This window comes from Balaenoptera borealis (assembly GCF_965194805.1).
Source record: "Balaenoptera borealis genome assembly, chromosome: 18".
NCBI classification, from domain to species: Eukaryota; Metazoa; Chordata; class Mammalia; order Artiodactyla; family Balaenopteridae; genus Balaenoptera; species Balaenoptera borealis.
In genome coordinates this window covers 45,686,790-45,708,910 of record NC_138877.1, presented here as the reverse complement: position 1 = coordinate 45,708,910, position 22,121 = coordinate 45,686,790, and the positions used below count along the sequence as shown (strand labels likewise).

At 38.7% G+C, this 22,121-nt stretch overlaps 1 protein-coding gene and 1 long non-coding RNA gene across 6 annotated transcripts in view; one reads left to right on the top strand and one right to left on the bottom strand.

Annotated features, from left to right (window-relative positions):
• The window catches only part of LOC309615936, a 126,842-nt gene that overhangs the window by 85,735 nt on the left and 18,986 nt on the right, over positions 1–22,121 (bottom strand). The window contains exons 1-2 of one of the 3 annotated variants that reach the window (XR_014237152.1): positions 9,440–20,500; positions 4,061–4,207 (exon numbers count right to left, since the gene is read on the bottom strand). This is a non-coding gene — a long non-coding RNA (uncharacterized lncRNA). Of the gene's footprint in view, positions 1–4,060; positions 20,501–22,121 lie in introns of those variants that run through there. The other 2 variants (XR_014237153.1, XR_014237151.1) reach the window with 2 other exon arrangements.
• Positions 20,750–22,121, top strand: part of DACH1 (dachshund family transcription factor 1) — a 412,485-nt gene continuing 411,113 nt past the window's right edge. Inside the window, exon 1 of one of the 3 annotated variants that reach the window (XM_082365964.1) lies at positions 20,750–22,033. In XM_082365964.1, the coding sequence (XP_082222090.1) occupies positions 21,198–22,033 (836 nt within the window). In that variant the 5' untranslated portion in view covers positions 20,750–21,197. The remainder of the gene's footprint in view (positions 22,034–22,121) is intronic. The other 2 variants (XM_082365962.1, XM_082365963.1) reach the window with 2 other exon arrangements.

The following is a 22,121-nucleotide window of genomic DNA, read 5'->3' as shown; positions in this document are numbered from 1 at the left end:
AACCATATATGTTAATATCCAGAACATACAAAGAACCCATACAACTTAACAAGAAAGATATACTCCAGAGAAGATATACAAATGGCCAACCAGCATATGAAAAGATGCTCAACATCACTAATTATCAGGAAAATGTAAATCAAACCCCCAATGAGATATCACCTCACACCCTATAGGATAGCTACTATTTTTAAAAAGGGGGAAATAAGTGCTGGTAGAAATTAGAAAATCAGAACTCTTGTGCACTACTGGTGGGAATGTAAAATGATACAGCCACTATGGCAAACAGTGTGAAGATTCCTCAAAAAATTTAAAAAAGATATACCATGTAATCTAGGACTCTCAGTCGTTGGCATATATCCAAAAAGATTGAAAACAGGATCTCAAAGAGATAGTTGCACATCCATGTTCACTGCAGCATTGTTAACTATAACTTGTAGATGGAAGCAACACAAATGTCCATTCAATGGATAAATGGATGAAGAAAAACTCATGGGCTTCCCTGGTGGCACAGTGGTTGAGAATCTGCCTGCCAATGCAGGGGACATGGGTTCGAGCCCTGGTCTGGGAAGATCCCACATGCCGCGGAGCAGCTGGGCCCGTGAGCCACAACTACTGAGCCTGCGCGTCTGGAGCCTGTGCTCCGCAACAAGAGAGGCCGCGATAGCGAGAGGCCTGCGCACCGCGATGAAGAGTGGCGCCCGCTCGCCGCAACTAGAGAAAAACCTTGCACAAAAAAAAAAAAAAAAACGAAGACCCAACACAGACATAAATAAATAAATAAATAAATAAATTTATTAAAAAACCCAAAAAACAAAAAACTCAGGTACAGTCCAATTCTGACTATTCATAACACCACGTGACACAGGGCTCAACAGGAACAGAAGCTGAACTGCTCTGAAGATGAGATGAGAGTCTGGAGATGGGAATTGAGCAACTCTTTCAATGCTATCATGTTGAGTATGATTCTGTCTAATGGGAGAAATCTGTTCCTAGTGGAGACCTCAAGTAAAGAGTTTTACAGCATTCTCAAGTAAAAACAAAACAAGCACCCAGAGAAGCCATACTAAGTTTATAGGTAAAGTAGGCAACATTGCCTACCACGCACTGGAGTGAAAGCAACATTTTGTTTCCCTAGTTGATAAAATTGCAGAGAGGGACTTCCCTGGTGGCTCAGTGGTTAAGAATCTGCCTGCCAATGCAGGGGACACGGGTTCGATCCCTGGTCTGGGAAGATCCCACATGCCGCGGAGCAACTAAGCCCGTACGCCACGACTACTAAGCCTGCGCTCTAGAGCCCGCGAGCCACAACTACTGAGCCCACGTGCCACAACTACTGAAGCCCGGGCGCCTGAAGCCTGCATACCTAGAGCCCTTGATCTGCAACAAGAGAAGCCACCGCAATGAGAAGGCCGCGCACCGCAGCGAAGAGTAGCCCCCGCTTGCCGCAACTAGAGAAAGCCCACACGCAGCAACGAAGACCCAACATAGCCAAAAATAAATAAATAAATAAATGAAATTTTTTTAAAAATTGCAGAGAAAGTAATCTTCAAACAAGAAAGTAATCAAACTGGGTTTTGGGGACTAAATATAAGGAGGAGCCAACTGCTCAGCCCAGCCTAGCAGGGGACCAGGAGAAAGTGATCCACAGGCCCAGGGCTATGCAAAGCAGAATTCAATCACTCAGGCACTCAAAAGTACTGCTGACCTCCCCCTACCTGGGGGAAGATTTTCAATAGTTTTCCTTTAAAAGGGAAAGAACAAACATTTGCATTAGAATCTCATATATGGTGTTTCTGGTTTGCTGTGTTAATATTTTTTTGCCTAAATCTAGTACAATTGTAGGTAATTCTCATTTCTTAAGAGGAACTTGATTATTCTTAAAGAAACTTTTATTTTTTGTTTTGTAAAGTATTAGAAAAATTCATTGGTCAAGACAAGTGAATATTATTAAGCATGACTTGGCTATCACATATAGAGAGTGGTGTTCCTTTATTTATTACAGAATCTGAATTTATGTTTTCCAAGTACGTTTCATTTCCATCTGTTTGAAACTATTTAACATCTCCCTCCATATGTAAGAGCTATTTGTATCAAAGTGCATACCAAAGACTTTGGGGAAAAAAAATTTATTTAAAATAATAAATATGTTCTCTCAGAAAAAAGAAAATGTAGAATATACATACAACGGAATATTATTCAGCCTTAAAAAAGAAATAAATCCTGTCATATGCTACAACATGGATAAATCTTGAGGGCATTATGCTAAGTGGAATAAGCCAGTCGCAAAAATACAAACACCAAATGCTTCCACTCAGGTGAGGTATCTAAAGCAGTCAAACTCATAGAAAGAGAAAGTACAATGTGGTTACCAGATGCTGGCGGGGAGGGGGAAATGGGGGTTGTTGTTTATGGGCACAGAGTTTCAGTTTTGCAAGATGAAAAGATACTAGAGATCTAGTACATAACAATGTACATATAGTTAACATGACTGTACTGGGCACTTAAAAATGGTACAAATGCTAAATTTTATGGTATATGTATTTTATCACAATTTAAAAAACATATCAATTGGTAACAGAAAGAAAGTGAGAGTGAGGGGGAGAGAAAGGAAGGAAGGAAAGAAGAAAGGAAGGAAGGAAGAGAGGGAGGAAGAGAGCTCCATAGTGTTTAGAGACACCCTAAAATATAACAACACTGAAAAGATAAAATAAATGGATTGTAAGGATTATAACTGATGAATGCTAAGCAAATTTTAAAAGCCAGATGTGTTTATAAAAATATATTAGACAAAATAGACTTAAGGAAAAATGTATTAGCAGAGAAAATGATAGTCACTTAAAAATAACATTTCAAATCACCAGAAAGACAGACGAGTTCTAATCTTGTTTCACCTAACAACAGACCTCAAATTATTTAAAGCAAGACATCACAGACCTATAAGAACTAGACTAATTTACATAGTGGGAGATTGTAGTACAATTTTCTTAATAATGATAAATCATATAGTCAAAAAATCAGTAAAATTATGAAAGCTTGAACCACAAAATTAACAAGGTTAACTTAAAGAAGCCCATAGAACACAGAACCCAATTACACCCACAATTATATACTTTCTTTTAAAGCACACATAAAGTATTTAAGAATACTGGTTAAAGTTGTATTATATAAACCACTACTCTAAGAATTCCTCAGTCTTGGCTTTTATGACATTTTTGTCTGGATAATTCCTTGTTGTGCATTGTAGGATATTTATCAGCATTCCTGGCCTCTACCCCACTAGATGCCAGTAGCACTCCCTTTGCCCACCTCTCCCCACCCACGTATCTCTGCTGTGAAAACCATCAGTTTCTACTATATTAAAGACTTAAATGTATAAAGGAAAAATCAAAATTTTTTTAAAAACTAAAGAATAATTTTGTGCTCTTAGGGTAGGGAAAATTTCTTATGCAAGACACAAAAAGAGAATTCTATAAAGAAAAGAATGCATACATTCAAGAATATATTCAAGAATACTACATTCAAATTAAGAATGTCTGTTCATCAAAAACTATCCCAAAGAAAATACAAGCCACAGAGTGGGGGAAATAAATTTTCAACAAATATAACTGCCAAAGAATTAGTATTCAGAATACATAAATAAATTCTATGCATCAAAAAGAAAAACATAAATGGTACAATTCTTAATGGGCAAAAGTGTAGACATTTGACAGAAAGAAATCCAAAAGGCCAAAAGCATATGAGAAAATTCTCAAACTTTGTAATAAGGAAATGTAAATTAAAACTGCAGTTGGTTTCCATTTCATACCCACCTGGATGCCAAATTTCAAAAGTTTCAGATTATCAGGTATTATGACAGATGTAGAACAACTTTTGAAATGTAAATTGATATAATAATTTGGAAAACAATTGACCTTATCTAATCAGTTTGAAGATGTGTACACCCTACAATTATGCAAGTCTGCTCCTAGGTATATACCCTAGTGTCTAAGTCTGCTCAGGCTGCCATAAAAAATATCATAGACTGGGTGGCTTAAACAACAGAAAATTTGTTTCTCACAGTTCTGAAGGCTGGGAAGTCCAAGATCAAGATGCCAGCTGATTGGTCTCTAGGGAGAGCACCCTTCCTAGTTTGCAGACAGCTGCCTACTTGCTGTGTTCTTACATGGCCTTCCTTTTTCTTCCTCTTCTTATAAGTTGACCAATCCTATCAGATTAAGACCACACCTTAATGACTTCATTTAATCTTAATTACCCACTAAATGCTCTATCTCCAAATATTGTCACATTGGGTGTTTAGACTTTAACATGTGAATTTGAATTTGGGGGACACAATTCAGTCCATAATACCTAGAGAATGTTTTGCATACGTCCACCAGTTAACATGTACAAGAATATTCACAGCTAACACAACTGCCTGGTGAAACCCCAGCTGAACTAATCTGCTAATCATCAGACACATAAAGAAGCCACTGTAAAACATACAACTCAGCTGAGCTGACCCAGACTGGAAGTACCATCCCAGCCTTCCCATAAAAGCACAAAATAAATGCACTAGTGAGTTTTTTTTTTTTTTTAAACCACAAAGTTCTGGGTTGTATTGTTATGCAGAAAAAGTTAACTATAATAGTAGACAAGATATTCTAAATGTCTCCGAATTTACACATACTTCAAATCTATCCTAACTGAATCTAATGAACCTATGCTTGTTACATGCATGTGTGCCATTTTCTGGGATTATATAGGACAACCCCCATTCTCTAGCTGATGAGATGAAAAAATGAGATAAAACCCATTCAAAATTTAAACTTCCCAAGGTAAAAATAGTAGTTCAAGGCAATAATTTTAATAGATTTCACAAGACATTGAATTAGTAACTAAATAGTATATAAAATAAATGATAAGAAAAGCATTTAGGCTCAAATTATTAGGAAATTATTAAAGAAAAGGTATAATGCAATATTTAATTCATTTATTCCTTAATATTTCATTCATTCAAAATTTGTTTTGTCATTCAGGTGGAGATTAATCTGTACCTTGAACAAAGCAAAATTCAATTTGAGGATTGTTTTATGTTAAGCATCATGTTAAGAGATGATTAAGAAATGATTGAGACCCATTCCCTGTCATTAATGAAGACAGACAGATAAAGCATAATAAATAATAAAATAGATATACACAGGATAATGTGATAGCATAGACATGAGATAGTTTTCTCTTTTGTAGGTTTGGAGAATCTTTCCTGGAGAGTTATCCTGAAAGGGGAGAAAGAGTTAGCTAAGCAAATAAATTCTGGAAGAGGTACTCATAAGCAAAAAGCCAGATATGTGAAATAACATGGTATATACATATTACTTGTAGTAGGCCATTTATCATTCAATGAATACTGTATACCTTTTATATGTAATTACTATACTGTACAGAGAATACAATAAGGAATAAAATAGAAATGTGCTAAAAGAACTTATTACCAGTAGATACAGTCACACAAGAAAAAAGTTAACAATCCAATGGAAAATTAAAAGTTATGAAAAACACTATCAAGAAAGAGAACAGAGTGCTGTTCAAAGTCTAATAAGAAGCAATAGAAGTATTTTTACCACAGGAATAGCATGATTTAATTTACAAATTCAGCACTTTACACTTTCTAAAATAAAAATCACACATGAGAGTATTCAAATACAAAACAGAAAAGGAAAAGAAGGTTTTTAGGTCAGTACTATCTTGGACTTCATTCTGTCGGTTCTGAATGGTCAGTCTCACTGTAATCCTCAGACCCTTCCCATCATCAGATGCCTTGGTGATGTCATCACCAACTTTTTTTGGAGACAGACCCAGGGGGCCGATCTTGGGGGCCAGGGCAGACAGGGCTCCATTGAAGAGTTTGAAGTATATGGACTGCATGGCCAGATTTACATGGAAGATGTATTCAAGTTCCAGTGTGGATCCAAAAATAGTGTAGATGGATGAAGGGCAAGATTGGGAAAGGGAGTCAGCGAGGGGGCTCTAGCAACATCCAAGCAAGAAAAGGTAAAGACTTGACAATCATAAATTTCCTGTTGCACCAAAAGGAGTGTCATTAGAGAATACAGATCGAGTACATGAGGAGTGGGGTCTAGCATTAGAGGAAGATTTAGAATTATCACTGAAGGGAAGACAAGATGGAGCTGATCAAGGGCACATCAAAGGATTATTGAATGGTCCTCTATTGGTACAGGAGATGATACATTTTCAGAGTTGTATAGCAGGCCTCTGATGATTTGTCTGTCTAGCACTTCTCAACCTTTCTTCTGGAAAAGTGTCCCCCTTCTAGAAAACTCCCCAGCCTCCACGTTCAGCATATCCCTCAAGGGTGAGCTTCAATGCTCTTAAATTACTCTGTCTCTTTGGCTACAGTGAGTGAACTGTGAGTGAATATTTGTCTCAATCCCAAGACCTGTACAATCAGTGATAACTAACGTATCCAGAACCAGGCACAAGTCAAAGTTTTTTATATTAACTTATTTAATCATCATAAAAATGCAATGAAATAGGTACAATTATTATCTCCTTTTTTCAGACAAGGAAATGGAGGCACAAGATGGAAACTTGTCCTAGGTCACACACAGACCAGGTTTTGAATTCTAGGTGTGTTACTTCACATCCCATACATTCTTAACCAGTATCTAATACTGCCCTTGACAAGTTTCTTCACCCAGAAATATATATCTGCCCCAAGGTGACTCAATCAAAGCCCTGTCTTGGATTTCTGAACTTAGGGATCAGGAAAGCTAAACTCAATCCATCTCTGGTGGTAGAGTTAGAAGCACCGGGCATGGTGGCCGCTAGGTACCATGAATGCAGCTGTGTGGGAAGAAGCCAGACTGAGAAACTGAGGAAGGCATCTAGAAAAATGTGTCTTTAGGGATCAGAAATGATATGAGGTAAGGTTTGAATCTCTGGCTGTAGTCATCTCTGAGACCAACTGGAGACCTGACCAACCTATTAACATGATGACATGAGCTCCTTCAGCACCCTTTCTGGATAAAGTAGCTTAAATTTAAAGCTGGCAACTAAGAGTCATGAGTAATTAAGAATACTAATCTGCATAGCGATGGAAGCATCTTTAGCAATGCTCAGCCATCCAGAGGGACAGCAGACTGCTGTGTGAGTTGTGGCTGGGGATTCACCAGGCAGTTGTGTTAGGAAGCCAGAGATGCAAATAAGTTGAGCGTGTGAAAGATAGTCAGGTGGGAAAATAAGAGATTCAGAAGGGAGTACATCATAGTGGGAAAGAAAGCAGGCCCTGGGGTAGACTGGGCAAGTAATTTAACCTCTCAAGCCTCAGTTTCCTCATATTTGTTTTGGGATAATAGTAATTGCCTACCTTTCTCATGTACTGTGAGGATTAAATGAGATAATTTATATAAAATATTTAACACAGTGCCAGGCTATAGTAATCTCTCCGTAATTGTTATTGTTTTGGTTGAGGTATGTACCCAGTGCTATGGGAGCATAGATCCTCGGAGAAGGGGATGCTTGAGCTGATATTGAAGGACAAATGAGGTCGGGTAGGTAAAAGGAGGCAGATATTCCCTACTTTTATTCTCCATGCCCATCTGTTCATCCCCTAATTTACAATACAGGTGATACTAGCCTCTCCTATACACATTCCATAGGGGCTAAAGTCATAGCCCAGAAAATGTAAATAGATGGCTTCAGTGATAAACTCTAAGTAATATGCAAAGTCAATAAAGACCAAAAATTAAATCCAAATTGCTGCTCTGAATTTAAATTTTCGGTCTTTTTCTTTGCAACGAAAATGCATAATTCCTAAAGCATTAGTATACATGTAATTGCTTCATCGCTGATGTAATCTCTCCTACCTGTACCAAAAGTGATTTCAGCTTGTACTTTTGCAATGAGTGATGAAGAAACTTCCAGATGGAGAGGTTTAATTTGTGAGATTTTCCCTAGTCTATTCACATTGGCTTTAACTTCCATTTTAAATTACAGAGAGAATTCCCAAAATTTCAAAGAGCCCCAAGAGATCCAGTGAAACAGCTAATCTCTTTCTAGGAGCATGTTAACAAAAGCAATTTCTTACTGAGCTATGTGCTACCCAGTGGGACTGATAATGAATCTGCATTATGGTAACCTTTATAAGAAGATATAAGAGGACCTTTTGGGGAGGTGTATTTATTCGGTGGGGAATGTGTCTTTCCGCATGTGGATTCTTCTGTTTAGATCCACTATTCACTCAACTATGCCAAGAAAGACCTTCTGTCTTTCTGTTTCAGCAACTCCTCTGAATTTATAGTACCCATCCTATTACATACCACGATGTCAGTAAATATCAAACACCAATATGCTGTACAGCTTTCTTAGTGTTCAATTTCTCTCATTTAGAAAATGCACTAGATTTGCATAGCTGATTGCAGGCTTTATACTAATTTCCCTCTAAGATTTATAGAGTTCAAACTTGTTAACACAGAATACCGTGTTTGTTTGTTTGTTTATAAATTGGAGAAGAGGGAAAAAAACAAATTGTATGTCGTCACCCAAGTATAGAGAAGCGGCATTTACTGGGAGTCTCCTACAGAGGGCGCCTTCACCTTATTGGAAACCCAACTGCAAGAGAAACTCAATGGTTACCAGAGAAATAACGAAATCTTAAAGTCAGAAGCCCTCCCTTGTTTGTGCTAACCAGTTTTCTTCTCTATAGTATCTTTGCTACCTTATCTTTAATGGAAAAGAACTGGCACCTTGTATAATCATTCATAGATATAGGCCTGTAACACTACCTTATTATTATGTTCAGCCTGCCTGTGGGAGAGCTGGAGATAGCTGTTCATATTACCTCAGAGGCAACAGATCAATGAAAGGAAAGGAAGGACAAGTTTTGAGCTGCCTTTTTGCAAAAATGTCCTTTATACAGCAGAAGATATTTTTAAAGCATTATAGCAGAAAACAAAGGCTGATAATGAAGTGTTTACAAAACAAACTTTTGCCATGTTATTATGATTGTTAAGTGCTTTTAGACTGAAATTACTTAAATGGAAACAAAAAGTAACTTTTGGATACCAAAAGTACTATGAGTTATAGGCTATAAATCTAAAGAAGTAATTGCTATTTTGAAAATTCTGAAAATAGGCATGTGGGAGTATGTGTGGGTGCTGTAAAGAAATTCCTTGAAACTGTTTCTGTGTATCTAAACAACTGTGAAAAGATATTTTATCGATCATGTTATAATAAGAGATTATAAAACTATAAAAATATAAGTACATTTTTAGAGAAAATATGATTTTTAAAAATGATCACAGTAAGTGCCTTTCACATCTAGAGGACTTCAAATACAGCATTACTTTGTTGTTGATTTTGAATATCTTATGTCTCATGATGGCTAACCATATTAACATACATAAATCCAGTACGTATAAACATCACATTGTATATTTACCTTTGACAGTTCCTGATTGGGAGGCTTCTTTTGGATATTCAATAAGTGGTAGTCAGATTTATGAGGACATTTGGCTAAGAAAACTTATCAAGAAACTGATGATGATTATTCCTAAATATGAAGATTAAAAGCAACATTGAAGACATGAGTTTATTTCTTTACATTTGCATATAAAATGCTGTTTGTTTAGTTACTGAATGCACCATCTGATACCTATTATATTTACAATGAAGCTTATCAATTATAATTATTAATTCCACGTTTTCATATTCTGTGCTTAGAAGTAATTAAACTTCCAAATGCTACTCTTTGCATATAGTATTTAGGAACATTTTAGTTTTCCTTTAACTTAAGCTTGAAATAGATTACAAATAAGTGTAAATGAGTTTTAGCTATTAAAATTAATTTGATCTTATGTCTTTTTTAATGCTTTATCTGGTCAAGGTCCAAAGCTTTCTGTTAGGATCAAAATTCAGACTATTGGAAATTTTAATTCTTCTTTAGTAATAATTATCATTAATTTGTCAATCAAATCACTTACATAAAAGTATAACAAAGAATAGCCTGGAAAGTATGTACTTAAATTTATGCACACACTGTTATCAATGTTTCAAAAATCAGTTAAATTAGTTTCTGTGGGAAAAAGATCCATCTTCTTGTTCAGCTGAGTTGGTGGCCTTGTTCTAGAAAATACCTAAAGTAAGGCCCTAATCACCTGCCCAGGCGTTCCTGCCACGTTGTTGACACTTCCTGTTGTTCAGTGGTTTCTCCCATTCTGTTGCATTCCAGAGCTCAAGGCGCTTCTTTGAAGACACAAGGCCATTCAAGTCTTCTTGACTTTGCAGCTTCACTCTAAAGGGAGAGTAAATGAAAAAGCCACGCAGTTCAGACAATTTAAATGGGGCAGCCGGAGGGCATGGTATTGCTCTGCTGGGAATTGCTTGTGAGTGATCCCTGAATCATCTCTCGGAAAAGAAGTAGAGAGTGAACTTTCTGAAACCAGGTTAAAAAAAGGATAGGAGAAAGAGGCTGTCTAGTCCTCTGTGGAAAAGCAAACCAAGGCTAGTAAGGCACTACAGATAAGTAATGTGTTTACACGATCGACTGCAGGTTTGATACCTGATTTTGCAAAGCACTTCAACAGGTGACTTTTACTGGTGGATACTGCCATGTTCTAACCTAAGGAAACCAGGGGTAGTCACAAAAGTCAAGGAACCCCAGGGGTTTTTACAGTTTGACTAACTTTCTAACGTCACAAACTGATTAAGTATTTCTCAAGATCTCAAAATCTTGTTCCTGAAATAACAGTATTTCCCCAATTCTTTTTTAGAATTCTCCCTTCTAATCATGATGCATTGTAGTACATAAGCACATACATCTAAGCAGTCACTGAGAACACATCTAGTGGCTCTATTAGACCTTATAGAAATGCATTATACAGGGGTAGAAACAGGCAGAGAAGCATGAGTCTAGATCCAAATGTGTCAGTCTATTATTTTCTCAGTTCCCTTACATATGAAATGAAAAAAATATTTTCCTTTCCTTATGTCAAAATAGTCTCCTTCAAGGATAGCTAGGGGAAAGAAAATCAATGAGGATTTGAATCTAATACCTGTCTTAGGCCTCAACTCCTGTGAGTATAAAGGGAAGTTCTCATATTTTGCTAATTGTTAATTTCCTCTTTTGCAAGATCAGAGATGAGTGCAACGGACTGGGAATGTTCTGAGCTTGCCTCTGAGCTCTGAGGGGAAGAGCAGAGAACCATTTGTGATTTCAAGCATGGTCACTGGAAGGGGAAATGGCAAATGAAATCTGCAATCCAAGGATTAGATGATCTGCGGACTCCCCTAATGGGAAATTTCAATGATGTTATGGTCAAAAGACTCAACTGAGATAATGTATATGAAATTCTGATCAGGATGAATATCTTTTTCTTCTTTACATCCTCAGCAACCAGTATACAATCAGTACACAAATAAATGAGCTTTGTTATGAATATTGAAGTGATGGCAGTGTTAAAACAAAACCATACAAATTCTTGCATACCCCCTCTGCTTACTCACATTTGGGAAGTAGAGTTTCTTTCACACACAAACTTAAATACTTTTCCTCATCATCTGTAGCAGCACTTCAGAGTATACTTTCACTTATATTTTCAGTCTTGATGAAGACTCCTCAATGGCTCCTTGAATGACTAACAAGATTCTTTCTTTATGGGTCCCAGATACGAGCCTTTGTTATAGGACTAAAAATCTCTTTTCCAGCTCTTTGAAACCCAATTTATTCGCATCTCGAGATTTTTGCCTTGAGAATTTTCCTAAATTAGCTATATATTAGAACAAAAATGAGCATAACTAAAATTTTGTTAGTCTGCAATATCCTGGTCTGAATCAAATGATATATTATTTGGGGAATGAGCAGTTTATACAACTTGGGGACAAAGGAAATGGGTGGAATAATGTAGAAGCAGTTTTAATTATCCAGCTAACTTTTACTGAGCACCCAGCAAGTGCTAAGCATTATATTCTCTATCTGAAAGGAATGGAAATGACTTGAGACCACCTGAAGAGAAACATATCAACAAGTGTAAAAGCCTAAGATAATTGCCTTACCCATCGGAATGTATGGTGACAGTTATTATCTGCAAAGATTCCTGGATGTGCTGAATCTTGAGCCAATCAATAAATTATAAAATCTGACTTATACAGGAAATAGTTGTTTTCTTTAGTTCTTTCTTTAAATACACAAGTGGGGCTATGCTGGACATGTGAATGAACTGAACTCTGGTTCAAAAACTAAAATGACTTTGCAACACATGGGGAAAGCATGAGGCTGAGGATGGCAGTAGTGCAACCCCTTCCCTGAGTACGCTCAGAGTCTGTACTTTGATTATGTTAAACAAGAATAAAGAGGCCTGTGAAGAATTCTCAGAAAGTAGTTTCTTATATAACACCCTGCTAGTATCCCACAGTCCTCTCCGAAAATTGGTGGAGTGAGGGGTTGATCTGGGATAATCTACCCAAGTAAAAAATTAATAACAACAACTTCGAACTTGGTGAAGACATTATCAGTAGAGCGTTGTATTACTCTCTGTACTGGTAATTTTTTAAACGGTTAATTTCTGTCTTATTTTTACTAGTTGAAGTATAGATAATTTACAGTGTGTGATAGTTTCAAGTGTACAGCAAAGTGATTCAGTTATACATACATATATATGTGTGTGTTCTTTTTCAGATTATTTTCCATTATAGGTTATTACAAGATATTGAGTGTACTTCTCTGTGCTTTACAGTAAGTCCTTGTTGGTTACCTATTTTATATATAGTAGTGTGTGTATGTTAATCACAAACTCCTCATTTATCTCTCCCCCCGCACCCCACCTCACATCCCCTTTGGTAACCATAAGTTTGTTTTCTATGCCTGTAAGTCTATTTCTGTTTTGTAAATAAGTTCATTTGTGCTATTTTTTTAGATGGCCAGGTACATTCTCAGAGCAGTTGTGTTCATCATTTTCCATTCCGTTCTTCAAAAATGCGTCTCCGTCTCAGGATTTAACCTTTGCTAAAGCATAGGTCTGAGACAATCACAACAAAATACCTTCCCCTTAAAAACTAGGACTTCAGAGCCCTGTTAAATCAAAAGAAAAATTCTTTCTCTCCTCCCCAGTCTCACAGCCCTCAGGATTTTAAATGGTAATGACCAGTTCATTTGAGAAAATGGCATTTTAGTGCTTCCCCTCACGAGCTCTTAAGGCATATAAGGTGTCTCTTTCCCAGGGATGTGCACCTCCTTTTGTTTTCTGGCATTACTGGAACTGACCTGGCATGGATCACTGCATGAGCAGGCAATCTTAAACACTTCTCATATAAATTACTGGTTCCTTTCTAAGTGCAATTGCTCACAGGGTAATACACCATTTCCCAACTCTGATAGCAAAGTCTCTTCATTCTACTGGGTTCCACACACCCCCAGGAAATGAACAGACAAAAAGACTGATGGCCGTGTGAACCTCAGAAATGTACAGTCTGGTTCAACCTCTAGTATGTACATCGTGAGCACTTTGGTATCTTTCAACTCTATTCCCTTCTTTGACTCCTCTCAAATCCTCTTTTCCTGCTTTAAAACCCATCAACAAAAACAAAAACATCAACATGACACACCTGTGTGAACACTATAAAAAGCAAAGCAGTAACGAATACTATTTTTCAAAGTAAATTCTATTTTTCAAATTTTCCAGAAAAGAAAATAATGCTCACATTTTATGCTCTACATTTATTAGGTAGAAATGACCCATCTAGCTCCCATACAAAAGAGGTTTACCATTAATTGAGCACTCCAAGATTCACTGGTTGCTCACCATGGCCACATTTTCCAAACCAATGTCTTTTTCCCATGAACTCTAATGACAAGGTGTGTTTTTACTGACAGTTGACTTGGATCAGAGCTTGCAGGATTGTATTTCAGGTTGTGACTCTGTAAAACCCTGTAACTTTCTTTGAAGTTAAACAGTGTCAATCTGTTTCCATGTCTGAATAACTCTTAGAAGAGCCTGCCTGACCCAAGTCAACTCACTGAAACACACTATTTCCCCATAATTGATGTTCCAAATGAATGTCCTTTCATAATAAAATGTGCTGGAAAACAAAACAGCTTTGCATCCGGCACAAGTTGCATCATAATTAAATTTTATTTTATCCCATCGAGGCATGCTAAATGTTGAGCAAAATATAATTTTAAGTAATTTGTTTGTATTCTTATCTGTAGGAGTTGGAAATTAACAGCATTGCTAGTTTGCGTTTACTGTTAAGCCTGGAGAGCGGAGAGATTGCTTTGCAAACATTACAGTTATTATGTCTGCAGTTGGTACTCTTTGTATAAATTATTGATCAGCCAGCTTATTTTTCTTTCTGCTTAATGGATATTATAGCATAGTTGTTTACAACGCTATAGTTAAGGTTGTGTCAGCACTTCCATTATAATAAACCCCCTCTGTTACAGGGGGTTTATAACTTGTTGTAAAAATTTGCTCTGGGCTGAAACTTGACATACAAGATCTCGAGCTGGAAGGTGGCAATTGTTATTCTTTCAACTTAAAAAAAAAAAAAAATCTCTTTGTTCTGAAGGGCAATAAATAAATAAACAGTTTATTCTTTTTTAACTATCCTTGAAATTTCTGACTTCAAATAGAACAATTTTTATAGGCTATTTGTTGGACAATGACCTCTTCTTTTATTTAATAAAGCAAAGAGAAAGAAAAAAGACCAAGATAATAAGTTAAAACAAAAACAGAAAAGCAGACAGTGAATCAGTAGAAACTTTTATAATTAAGTTTAATACATTTCTCCTAACATTGCAAAATCACACCATAATTTATGTTTTAAATTAAACATGCATTTACACTACATAAGACTTCTTTCCACCCCCCACCCCCCACCCCCCACCCCCGTTCCCAACTATGTATCCCTCGAGCAACTCATACATCTTAATGCTGATATTCTTTAGAGAAAAATGAGCTTTTGGCTATTTAAAAAGAAAGGAGTATGACAATTAGAAAATGCCATATATGAAAAGGTGCAATTGAAGGTACAATAGTTCCTAGAAAACTAGGGATTTAAATATCTGCCTGACTTTTTGACCTTCAATCCAGTCTGCCATCCCTCTTACCATTTAAGAGATGAAGGGAATTAATCTCAATTTATATCATTATTTTTGCTGCTTCCTTTTATGATACAACTCTAAAATGATCTCACTGTGGTTTTTTTTTTTTTAATCAAATATTTGCCTGTGCAACTCTTAATACCAACCCCCAGATGGAATTAGGATACTTAACACTGGAAGTAAGTAGTGATGGGAAAGTATAACCAAATTATCATGGAGAGTTGACTACTTGTTGTAGAAATGATGCAGTTTGGAGTAAGGAAAACCATTCCATGATGATTTTTTTCTTTGTAACTGTTCTCCTCTTTGCTCCTCTAACTATTCTCCTTTCTCTCCCCAGACATGGGTTTAGAGATTTCTTACAGTATGCTCCATAACCAGCAAAGTATTTTCGGCCAACATGTCACCTTCATTTTGAACCAGGAGAAAACTGGGTGAGGATAGAAGATTAGGGAGAGAGGAACAGTACTGCCAAATTGTGCCATTTGGTTCTGACATCTATGTAAATGTGAACATGAATAGGTGATTACTACATGTGTTCAGTAAGCATACATATATGGTCCATGCATTTCCATGCTAGAAAACAAGTCAGAGTTACTTATGACCATTTTGACCACTGCTTTATTAAGAACGGCAATTTGTAATAAAAAGTTTGAGTGCTTCAAGTTATAATGTGTTCAGCTCCCCACCTTCTGTCCTTTGGGTAATTTATCACCAAGCTCTCTGCACCTGATTAGAGAATGTATCCTTGAGATAAAAGTCTTATTCCTTGTTTGAGGAGGGACAGGAGCTGGAAAAGAGGGAGACTGTAGAAATGAGACACTAAAAGTCAGAAGTTGGAACCCCAGGTGGGGAGAGCAGAGACAGAAAGTGTAAAAGTAGGGAAGTCTTTGCTTAAGGTAGTCAGGGTTTATCTGCTGAGCTGATTGGTGAGGCCGTGTGTCTGAGTTAAAAAGGCTTGAGAGAGTTACTTGGCATAATTTCTCCATCTTCAATGATTTACTACTGAAGTGCAAACATCAATTTTGGACTCTCTCCTGAGAAACGTTTAACAAAGTCAGTCAACTACTGGTACCCTGTTATCTTTCTAGATTTGCCAAACTTGGAGAGCTCCTTTATAAACCTCTGCCTGAAGTTTGTCTTTCTTTTTTTTTTTTTTTTTTTCTATTAAGGAAACAGGTCCATTAGTAAATACGCAGATGTAAAAATCATCTTCCTCTTTACTTCGCCGTTGTGATATATCTTAGAATTGTTCAGAAGTGCACCCTATTGTGAAAGCTATTTGTGCCGGGTGTGCTAATGCACTCTTTGATTGAGTGAATTAGCAGTCATAACAATCTGGCAGTCTGGCCATAGAAGTGTGCTCAAATTGATTTGTGTTATGGCTGGACTGGAAAATCTAGTGTTAGTTGTTTTTTGCCCTGGGGCATTGTTTGTACCAAACTCCACTTTTCATTTAATTTTCCAATACATTTTGAAAGATTGAAATGCTTGTGATCAACATTTGATCCACTTGCATTATTTAAAAAAGAATTCTGAAAGTAATTTCAGATTCCAAAAAACCTTGCTTTCAATTAGAGTAAACATAATTAGAGTGACGTCGTGCTCGGAATGGTAAGTCTCCCTTTGAATCTATTAAGCATGTTATCTCCTTGTCCTGTCACTGAAAGGAATTCAGTATATATCTGAGGTATACATCTGTATTTTTCTGTTCATACTTCTAATAGAACTTGGGGAAAAATTAAAAGAATAAAATTGCAAGGAACCTTTTCTTGTTGTCCTTTCTGCATATTCCCAAATTGTTTCTGCTTCATTTAGTGATGCTATAAAAAGAGGATACTCAAAGATTTCAGGAAATTTTGAGATATTCGAGAAACATTCAGATATGTATTGCCTTTAAGTTATTAGAACATTTTAGGTTTTTTTTAATATTCTATGAAATCCACATTTTCAATCTTAATTATATCAATTGCTATATTGAAACCCTAAAGATTTAAAGACATGACTTATCCTGGCTTCGTCAATATTTGTATCTTTCTTACAATCCTCTGCTTTGCAGTCATTTACCAGAATTATAATGCAGCATGAATATAACTTTAAAATGACTATTGATTACAGAGAAAGCTTTGTGAAATCATTTAGTCAGTTTCCCCACTTGAGAAATCAGTGAATAAAATAGGTCAATAGATAAGGATGGAATGGATGTAATACAGTGCTATGCCTCCCTGGGTTATAAAAAGGGTCAAAAATGAATCCCCATAGAATTCATGGTTTTATACTCATAAAATAAAATGATACTTACCAAATCCCAACTCTAAGTCCACCTTTCTACAGATTTATTCTTCGTTTTTAAAGCACAGGTTTTGAAAGTATATTTTTATGTTTCCCTGATTCAACAGAAGCATTTCCTTGTCACTGTCCCTTTTAACCAAATAGGATGCCCTCATCTTCAGGCTAAAGTGTCTGTTGTTATCCAGGTATTCACCGGGACTTTTGCTGCAACAGCTAGTCTGTATTTTCTCACTGTCTCCTGCGACCTTACAGCTCTTCTCAAAACTGCATTTCCTACTGCACTGAACTCTGTCTCCTGTGCCGATTTTTGTTAAGTAATAGATGGTGAGCCCTGAGACCACTCTCTCTATTAGTTCCATTCACAGGGATGTCTTCGGGGGCACGGAAGGAGGGGGAAGGGGAAGGGAGGGGCCAGGAGGGGGCAGAGGGAGGGAAGAAAATACCTTCCCTAAACTGGTACAAGCTTAGCTTCAAACGATATCCTAGGAAAGAAATTAAAGACTTCTTAATTAGTGCAGCAATTAAGCTTTCTTGGTAGCATTTTAATCAGCATAGGCCCTATCAAAGGACAAACAGAACAATTTGCAGGTCTTTGAATTTTAAACAGTCTTATTGATTTTAGCACAATACGTCTTCACAACACACAGGGAGAATTTTCTAATATCAGTTACAGTACTTTGAATTATGCTTATGCAAATTGAGTGCAGGTTGGAGAGGAGGACATGGAAGGAGAGGACCTGAACCAAACAGAGATGTAAAACAATAAACAAACAAGACAAAAGCTTGGAAACCTAAAGATGGGATAGGAAGAGTGGGAATTTGAAATCTGTGCAGTTGATTTATCTGCTGTTATGAAATACCGTTTGCCTTAATCACTGGTAATATTTCCCAAAAAATAAAAATAAAAAGGAATGAAGAAATTTGAATTTTTCCAGGCTTTTCTTTCCTACATATTTTAATTTGCATTATGTGCCTTTTCTAATCCTATTGTTTGATCACCGGGGTAAGTGGTAGTTCCTAAAAAACGGTTTAGAGACCTGAGATGGGGGGTGAGGGGAAGGAAGCTCCCATTCAGTTAGGGGCAGGCGCCCCAAGCCCTGCCTCTGAATGGAGCACGTGCTGGGAGATGCAGGGTTCCCTGCAGAAAATTTGGACTTTGCTTTGATGCTGGGTGGGATTATGGCTTGGTCAGCTATCATTACTTCCTGTCCGTGGCTTCGGAGTGTGGCAGGTATTAGGTGAGTGACAGTTTAAGGAAATATGAGAAACGAGAATGCTTAGAGCAGATCTGGGGCATTTAATTCCGATTTCTTCCATTTGTGGGTCTACAATTTAAAACGAAGAAACTAGTTTAGCATTTTAAAAACTAGAGCAGAGTTTATTAAAGTCGTGCATGCAATTCCAAAATAAAATTAGTTTCTCAGGGCTTAATATCTTCTTCCTCACCTCTACTCATTAACATAGTTGTCTGGCATTTTTTTTTTTTTAAAAAAGGTAATATTGTCCAAAACAGGCATAAACACTTAAAGAGGTGTTCTGATGTATGTGATATATATCCAATCCCTATTTTTAACTGAAGTCAGATAAGAGGAGTGAAAATTAATATAAATTATTTCTGGATATATCAAACTACATTGGCTAACTAGGCAAAACAACTGTATACACTTTAGCTATCTCATAGAAGTTAATCTACTTTTTGGCAACAATCAATTTTCTGAATTCTTATGACCCAGGAAAGCCTCCTGATATAACTGCTATGCCCCAAAAAGTTTAGTATAAACTTAGACTAATTAGTCAATAGTGCCATATTTCTCTATAAATATTTCCTGCACCTTTTGACACTAAAATTCAAAAAAGGTTAAAGAATTAAAATGATAAAAAGAAATGTGATAATAATTTCAACACTACACTGTGAACCTGATGCTAATAGTTTATTTTTAAAATCTGTCAAATGCTAAAGCTCTGTTTCTATCTTGTAAAGTTAATAAACATGTGCAGACAGGTTTAAAGCCTAATTATTTAAGATTCCTAGAGATATAAACAGAGAACAGACTTGACCTATGCTCAAATCACAGGTTGGTCAAAAATCCTTGAATAAATAGTACTTTCATGCAACAAGTTAGAAAAGGGAAGAAAAGCAGAGAGGAAGGCAAAGAGGAAGAGAGTCTAAACTCAGCCTAATGTTTTTAAGCATAGCTACCCTTTCTGCCTTTACAAGTCAACTAGCGAGCTTTGTTTTTGTTCTTTTCATTATTTACAAAACATGTTTCTACAAACTGAGAAGGACTTTCCCAAAATACAGTGATACTTTTCAAATACAATATATGTGGGTGTAGATGTGTGTATACACACACACACACACACACACACATATAGTTACCTAACACATTAGCAACTAGCTTTGGGTTTTAAACGATATGAGGATGGTTGGCGTCTGTGCAAGACAGGTGAATTAATTACAGAGTTTTAGGTAAGAAAAATTAGTGTGCTGTTTCCCCCCCCACTTTCTAAATCTTCAAGGGTGCCTTATCTCTTCGAATTCTTTCGGTATGATTGGCATTTCTGACCTGCCTTTGGGGCGAAAGTGAAGTTATTCTCAACCATCCACATCATGGCAAGCATTTCTTTCTTTCCACAATCTATTAGGAAATGAGGGATTGAATGCAGAGCATTCCATGATTCTTAAGCGATTTCAGACTGACTTTTCCCCCACAACTTGAAAACTCTCCTGGAATTTTTCACTATCTTTAAACAAATAAATAATCGAACCGACAGATAAAATAATCAGATGCAGAAAACATGCGCTTTGCTTCCACATGGATTTTCCTCAGAATAATTTCTTAATTATCATGAAGGGAGAAGATGTGTTTTCATTTATATCTCATTGCAAAAAAAGAGCGGCGATACATCCTAAATCCTTGAAGGAGAGCTCGGAGCGCTCTGGCTCCTCTTTAAGTTGGCAGACGATTGCTCAGAAGGTTTTGGAAAAAATTACAAGTCTTCGCGGACGAAATGGAATATTAAGACATGCAGTCTAACGGTAGTAGAAGAGAAAGAAGTCAATGATCCCTCTTTCCGATCGCCACTTCTATGTCCCGGCTTTTCCTCTCCGTCCCTCCCATAGTTTCTTACTTATCCTCCCCCTCCCCTCCTCCTTTCCTCGCTCCCTCGCTTTCCCTGGGTCTCGCGCTCTCGGAGTCCCTGCTCCGAGTTCCTGGTTGGATAATTTGGGTTAATACTAGTGAGTGAGGGTTTTGCGGCTTCAAAGGGTATTTCAAGTTTCCGGAGCTCCTCCCCTCTGCACCGTGTGACAACAACAACTCGTCCAGCCGGCAGCCTGCACTTTTCAGCTCATTTTCTCTGTCATTCCCCTCTCAATCTTTGATCAATGTACTTGCCAGGGAGAACCCAAGTCCTTCAAATCTCCTCCTTTTCACCTTCATCCTTAACTTTGTGCTAGAGCGGGACCCACACAACAACAGCCCACCCTCCCCGCCCCCCCCCCCTTCCAAACCAGCCCCCGATCCCAGCCCCCGGAGAGGACTCGCATTTCGACTTGCGGGACACTTTTGTGCGTTTCTCTCTAGAGCGCCTCTCGCGCTCGCCCCTCCTGCGCTCGCTCTTTCTTTTCCTCACCTCCTTTTTCCCCCCTTCTCTCCCTTTCTCCTTGTCGTTCTCTCTCAGAGTTGTTGTTGTGGCCCCCTAGCTCCTTCTCCCCCCCGCCCCCCTTTTCCCCCTTGCCCTCCCCGGGGCGTGTGGCAACTTTTCCCCTCGCTTCTCCTCCTTCTGTTTCCCCTTATATGTGACCATGGCAGTGCCGGCGGCTTTGATCCCTCCGACCCAGCTGGTCCCCACTCAACCCCCGATCTCCACGTCTGCTTCCTCCTCCGGCACCACCACCTCCACCTCCTCGGCGACCTCGTCTCCGGCTCCGTCCATCGGGCCCCCGGCGTCCTCAGGGCCAACTCTGTTCCGGCCGGAGCCCATCGCTTCGGCGGCGGCGGCGGCGGCGGCCACAGTCACCTCCACCGGCGGCGGCAGCGGAGGCGGCGGCGGCAGCGCGGGTAACGGAGGCGGCGGCAGCAACTGCAACCCCAACCCCAGCCTGGCGACCGCCAGCGGCGGCGGTGGCGGCGGCGGCGGCGGCGGCGGCGGCATTAGCGCTGGCGGCGGCGGCGCCTCCAGCACCCCCATCAACGCGAGCGCGGGCAGCAGCGGCAGCAGCAGCAGCAGCAGCAGCAGCAGCAGTAGCAGCAGCAGCAGCAGCAGCAGCAGTAGCAGCAGCTGCGGGCCCCTCCCCGGGAAACCCGTGTACTCGACCCCGTCCCCAGTGGAAAACACCCCCCAGAATAATGAGTGCAAAATGGTGGATCTGAGGGGGGCCAAAGTGGCTTCCTTCACGGTGGAGGGCTGCGAGCTGATCTGCCTGCCCCAGGCTTTCGACCTGTTCCTGAAGCACTTGGTGGGGGGCTTGCACACCGTCTACACCAAGCTGAAGCGGCTGGAGATCACGCCCGTGGTGTGCAATGTGGAACAGGTTCGCATCCTGAGGGGACTGGGCGCCATCCAGCCCGGAGTGAACCGCTGCAAACTCATCTCCAGGAAGGACTTCGAGACCCTCTACAATGACTGCACCAACGCAAGGTAAAGAGCGGGGGGCCGCCTCCGCCGCCCGTGGTCCCTTCCCATCGGTCTCCTCGCCCTTCCCTCGCTCCCTTCAGGGCGCCGCTCG